Source organism: Chiloscyllium plagiosum, unplaced genomic scaffold, assembly GCF_037043375.1.
Source record: "Chiloscyllium plagiosum isolate Xiang-an unplaced genomic scaffold, Cpla_swu_hap1 HiC_scaffold_44, whole genome shotgun sequence".
Taxonomy (NCBI): Eukaryota; Metazoa; Chordata; class Chondrichthyes; order Orectolobiformes; family Hemiscylliidae; genus Chiloscyllium; species Chiloscyllium plagiosum.
Window position 1 is genome coordinate 17,013,982 of NW_028270182.1, and position 6,256 is coordinate 17,020,237.

Consider the following 6,256-nt stretch of genomic DNA (forward strand, 5'->3'; position numbering starts at 1 on the left):
ATGGACAGTGACAGTAAGGGGGAGGTCAGTGATGTATCTGGATGGACAGTGACAGTAAGGGGGAGGTCAGTGATGTATCTGATGGACAGTGACAGTAAGGGGGAGGTCAGTGATGTATCTGATGGACAGTGACAGTAAGGGGGAGGTCAGTGATGTATCTGATGGACAGTGTCAGTAAGGGGGAGGTCATTGATGTATCTGATGGAGAGTAACAGTAAGGGGGAGGTCAGGGATGTATCTGATGGACAGTGACAGTAAGAGGGAGGTCAGTGGTGTATCTGGATGGACAGTGACAGTAAGGGGGTGGTCAGTGATGTATCTGATGGACAGTGACAGTAAGGGGCAGGTCATTGATGTATCTGATGGACAGTGACAGTAAGGGGGAGGTCAGTGATGTATCTGATGGACAGTGACAGTAAGGGGGTGGTCAGTGATGTATCTGGATGGACAGTGACAGTCAGGGGGAGGTCAGTGATGTATCTGGATGGACAGTGACAGTAAGGGGGTGGTCAGTGATGTATCTGGATGGACAGTGACAGTAAGGGGGAGGACAGTGATGTATCTGATGGACAGTGAGAGTAAGGGGCAGGTCGTTGATGTATCTGATGGACAGTGACAGTAAGGGGGAGGTCAGTGATGTATCTGGATGGACAGTGACAGTAAGGGGGAAGTCAGTGATATATCTGATGGACAGTGACAGTAAAGGGGGAGGTCAGGGATGTATCTGGATGGACAGTGACAGTAAGGGGGAGGTCAGTGATGTATCTGATGGACAGTGACAGTAAGGGGGAGGTCAGTGATGTATCTGGATGGACAGTGACAGTAAGGGGGAAGTCAGTGATATATCTGATGGACAGTGACAGTAAGGGGGAGGTCAGTGAGGTATCTGATGGACAGTGACAGTAAGGGGCAGGTCGTTGATGTATCTGATGGTCAGTGACAGTAAGGGGGAGGTCAGTGATGTATCTGATGGATAGTGACAGTAAGGGGCAGGTCGTCGATGTATCTGATGGACAGTGACAGTAAGGGGCAGGTCATTGATGTATCTGATGGACAGTGACAGTAAGGGGGAGGTCAGTGATGTATCTGATGGACAGTGACAGTAAGGGGGTGGTCAGTGATGTATCTGGATGGACAGTGACAGTCAGGGGGAGGTCAGTGATGTATCTGGATGGACAGTGACAGTAAGGGGGTGGTCAGTGATGTATCTGGATGGACAGTGACAGTAAGGGGGAGGACAGTGATGTATCTGATGGACAGTGACAGAAAGGGGCAGGTCGTTGATGTATCTGATGGACAGTGACAGTAAGGGGGAGGTCAGTGATGTATCTGGATGGACAGTGACAGTAAGGGGGAAGTCAGTGATATATCTGATGGACAGTGACAGTAAAGGGGGAGGTCAGGGATGTATCTGGATGGACAGTGACAGTAAGGGGGAGGTCAGTGATGTATCTGATGGACAGTGACAGTAAGGGGGAGGTCAGTGATGTATCTGGATGGACAGTGACAGTAAGGGGGAAGTCAGTGATATATCTGATGGACAGTGACAGTAAGGGGGAGGTCAGTGAGGTATCTGATGGACAGTGACAGTAAGGGGCAGGTCGTTGATGTATCTGATGGTCAGTGACAGTAAGGGGGAGGTCAGTGATGTATCTGATGGATAGTGACAGTAAGGGGCAGGTCGTCGATGTATCTGATGGACAGTGACAGTAAGGGGGAGGTCAGTGATGTATCTGATGGAGAGTAACAGTAAGGGGGAAGTAAGTGATGTATCTGGATGGACAGCGACAGTAAGAGGGAGGTCAATGATGTATCTGTTGGAGAGTAACTGTAAGGGGGAGGTCAGTGATGTATCTGATGGACAGTGACAGGAAGAGGGAGGTCAGTGATGTATCTGGATGGACAGTGACAGTAAGGTGGAGGTCAGTGATGTATCTGATGGACAGTAACAGTAAGTGGAAGGTCAGTGATGTATCTGAGGGAGAGTAACAGTAAGGGGGAGGTCAGTGATGTATCTGGATGGACAGTGACAGTAAGGGGGAGGCCAGTGATGTATCTGATGGACAGTGACAGTAAGGTGGAGGTCAGTGATGTATCTGATCGAAGTAACAGTAAGGGGGAGGTCAGTGATGTATCTGATGGACAGTAACAGTAAGTGGAAGGTCAGTGATGTATCTGAGGGAGAGTAACAGTAAGGGGGAGGTCAGTGATGTATCTGGATGGACAGTGACAGTAAGGGGGAGGTCAGTGATGTATCTGATGGACAGTGACAGTAAGGGGGAGGTCAGTGATGTATCTGATGGAGAGTAACAGTAAGGGGGAGGTCAGTGATGTATATGATGGAGAGTAACAGTAAGGGGGAGGTCAGTGACGTCCCCATTGTTGGAGGTCCATCTTGTTCCCTGAGACCCCTTCCCTCAGGAAAGGCAGTATGTTGTCCTTACTCCGACCTACATGTGACTCCAGATGCTGGAAAATTGGGAATGGGGAATAAATGCTGACCTTGCAGTGATGTATACATTCAGTGTGTGAGAAGAATCATATTTCACTCAGTGAGTGAAATGTTCTTGTTTAAAGTGGGCAGCTAGAGTACAGATGGACAGCTCACAGACATATGTTCACACTTGGAATGAACTGTCTTGATGCAGCATCAGTTGAAATAATTTGTCAAAAATCACACAACACCAGGTTCTAGTCCAACAGGTTGAACGTGTCCACCCCACTCAAACACCAGCACCTTCACATCATGAAATATCGTGTGATCTCGGGATAGGCCTCATGGTGTTTGAGTGGACAGCGTTATTGCTGGCAGATTCCAGATTCTGCTTTTGTTATTCCATTATCATGTAACCCCCCTCCGTAATCAGGATTACACTTGTTATTGTAATGGGTTTGTTCATTTCCAGAAATGTGAAAAACAGCAACAAAGCCGAGCAATGCTGTCACCTCGATCTCCCCAAGGAGCTTCCACACAGTATAAGGCAGCGTCTCTGGGAATGCATCAGCTCAGAGTCTCAAACAAGGAGCTTGTCAGCTGCCTGAAGGGACAGATCACCTCACACAGGAAAATGCATCGACCAATTGATCACGTGGAGAAGGTGTTCTACACCATCATTGCTGTTACTGGCATCCCAGGTATGGCGCTATGACAATTGAACTTGTCTTAATCTGCTGTTGATCTGCTCTCTGGTTTTACCGTTTGAACAATAACACCTCCAGCTCATCGACTGGTCAGCCTTATCCAGACCCCGGGACAGTGACAGCAATTCACTGAGCAGCATTCTCGGTACAATCCTACACTGACAGAGACTCCCAACATCACTGCTGCAGCAGCATTTTCTGTTCTCAGTGTTGTGTCATCTGTTCCACTTTGTTATGGCTTCAAGGTATGAGGAGAGATCAGGCAGGTTAGTTCTGAAGAAGGGTCACTCGACCCGAACTCTGTGCTCTCTCCCACAGATGCTCTAGACCTGCTGTGCTTCTGATTTCATTACGTAAATGAAGCCAGGTTGGTCGAGAATTTTGAAGGTTAAGGGATGATCTGAGTGAAGTCCAACAAAATATTTAAAGGAAAACATGAACTGTTTCTACTGGTTGCAGATTTCGAACAAAGGATCATCGTCTGTGAATGGGGCAGAGAGCGTTCAGGAGAGATGTCAGAAAGCTCTTCTGTGCACAGAGGGTGGGAAAGGGTGAGAAAGGTTTGGAACTCTCTTACACACACACACACACAGTCATGGATGCTGCATCAGTTGGGAATTTTTAATCTCAGTTTGTTCTTTTTTTTTGGCAAAGCAAAGGATTTGAAGAATTTGTGCCTTGTTCTGATTTGTAAAGTTTCATCGACCATCGCTTCCGGAAATTCTCTCCTCCTCACACGCTTTGGTCAGGAGATTGAAATGTTGACAGATTGCCCTCCTGGTCCCTCCACATTGAGATGTTGGTGGGTAGATTTACAGTGTAAATATCACAGTAAACCTAAAACTCCCACATTGTCATGAAGGGAGTCCTGCATGCTCTGCTGTACTGCCCTTGTTTAAGATACATGGTGTAGTTGTGTTTGAAATCTCACACAGGTTCTGGTGACCTGTTTTATAATCCTGCCATGGCTCTGATCAGGATTACGTCCAATGACAGGATCAGGGGATAACTGTTTCTCTGGAGAAGGGGAGAGTTTGGATTATTGACAGTCCAATTGCTAGTCCTATAACTGACTCGGGATGGAGGAATCTAATGGGGTTCTGTACCTTACCATGCAACCAAAGGAAATCATAAACTTCCTTCTGCTCTCCCAGGAGTGGCTGTGAGCTCAATATCTGAGCTCACTGACACCCAACCACTCCCAGTCGCACAGTGCATTGGAGTTTGTTGGTAAAATCCTGTTGTTGCTCTCTGGAATGGGTAGAGGGTATTTCTGATCAATAATTTGTTGTTTCTTTTCCCATTTGTCTCCCACAGTAAATTTGCTAGCAGTTACAGTCCTTTCCAGGCAAAACTGTGGCGTTTCCCCTTGCACTACCCGTTACCTGGTGTTTATGGCAGCTGCTGATCTGATGGTCGTTATTACTGAGGTTATACTGTGGAGATTACCTTTCTATTATGACCCGCAGTCTTTCCTGAAAATCACTCCTGTGTGCAGTGTTATTGGGGCACTGTCTCGTGCAGCCAGGGACTGCTCTGTCTGGTTCACCGTCACTTTCTCCTTTGACCGATTTGTGACCATTTGTTGTCAGAAGCTGAGAACAAAATATTGCACTGAGAAAGCTGCGACTGTGGTTCTGGCAACAACCTGCACATTGTTCTGTCTGAAAAACATCCCCTTCGCTTTTGAATATGAGCCTGTGAGGATTATCAACAATGTGCCATTCTACTGTATGACGAAGTTAAGCTACTTTACTGAGACTTGGTGGGTGGTATTAGATTGGCTTGATTCAGTGTTAACCCCTTTACTGCCATTCGCTTTAATTCTGTTGCTCAATGCTCTGACAGTCAGACACATTTTAGTGACCAGTCGAGTCCGGAAGAGGCTGAAGGCTGAGAGCAAAGGAGAGAATCACAGAGACCCAGAGATGGAGAGCAGAAGGAAGGCTGTGATTTTGCTCTTCACCATCTCTGGGATCTTCAACGTCCTCTGGTTAATTGTTGTTGTGAATTTCTTATACTATATCATTCAAGGAATCCATCCTGATGATAACTCACCTTTTCTAGATCACTTCAGTGCAGTTGGTTTCATGCTGCGGAACCTAAGCTGTTGCACAAACACATTTATTTATGCAGCAACATTGTCCCGGTTCAGAGCGAAGATCAGTAACGCAGTAAAATACCTGGTTACACGGATTCATTGCATTGTGAATAAATAAAACTCCTCAGTGAAGCCCACAGGAGGGTCCGACTGTTTCCAAACCATGAAATGATTTTGTTTTATTCACTCGTGGGATGTGGATATCACTGACTGAGTCTGTCGTTATTCCCCATGCCGAATTGGCCCTGAGAAGGTAATGCTGAGCTGCCTGTAACACTGATGGAATGACAATATATTTCTAAATCAGGATGGTGAGTGACTCAGAGGGGAATTTGAAGGGGGTGATGTTCCCATCTATCTGCTGCCCTTGTCATTCGAGGTGGAAGTGCTCGTGGGTTTGGAAGGTGCTGTCTGAGGATCTTTGGTGAATTTCTGCAGTGCACCGTGTCGATGGTAAACACTGCTGCTACTGAGTGTCAGTGATGGAGGGAGGGGATGTCTGGGGATGTGGTGCCAACCAAGCGGCTGCTTCATCCTGAATGGTTTTTTTCTGGTGGCAGTTGGAGTGGGAGGAGTGACAGTGAGGACCTTAGGGCCGACGGGAAGGTCAATTTAAACGGATATAAAGGTTTACCTCTTGGAGAGGCGGAGCGCACACTGAGCACGAGCAGACACGGGACTGCTGGGTAAGTAAGGCTTTATATTTGGGCAGTTGCTTTCCCCCAAACACGACTCGGGAGTGTCTCCAAACCGTCTTCCTCCTCTCACCAAAACAAAAGTGGTCTGTGCCCCAATCGGTAAGTTGACTGGGTTCAGTATTTTCCTTTAGTTTCTCAGTAGTCTCGGGAATTTAGAACAGTGGGAATGGAGGTTAGGGCAGTTGAATGTACCTCCTGTGGAATGTGGGAGGGAAGGGTCACCACTCGTGTCCCTGCGATCTGCATCTGTGGGAAGTGCACCCAACTCCAGCTCCTCAAAACCAGCGTTAAAGAACTGCTGCCCCCTAATGAATTG

The 6,256-nt window shown here is 47.3% G+C and overlaps 1 protein-coding gene across 1 annotated transcript; it reads left to right on the forward strand.

Annotated features, from left to right (window-relative positions):
* The first annotated feature begins 3,068 nt into the window (after positions 1-3,068).
* LOC148137333 (putative G protein-coupled receptor 139) lies at positions 3,069-5,360 on the forward strand. The gene is made up of 2 exons (XM_087982900.1): positions 3,069-3,135; positions 4,459-5,360. Exons 1-2 carry the CDS (start codon positions 3,069-3,071, stop codon positions 5,358-5,360), a joined length of 969 nt encoding a protein of 322 aa, XP_087839026.1.
* Positions 5,361-6,256: the final 896 nt, after the last annotated feature.

Coding starts and splice junctions, on each gene's coding strand:
- LOC148137333 (XM_087982900.1), top strand. CDS start 3,069: ATGCATCGACCAATTGATCACGTGGAGAAGGTGTTCTACACCATCATT. Junction 3,136..4,458: donor TGCTGTTACTGGCATCCCAG/GTATGGCGCTAT, acceptor TGTCTCCCACAG/TAAATTTGCTAGCAGTTACA.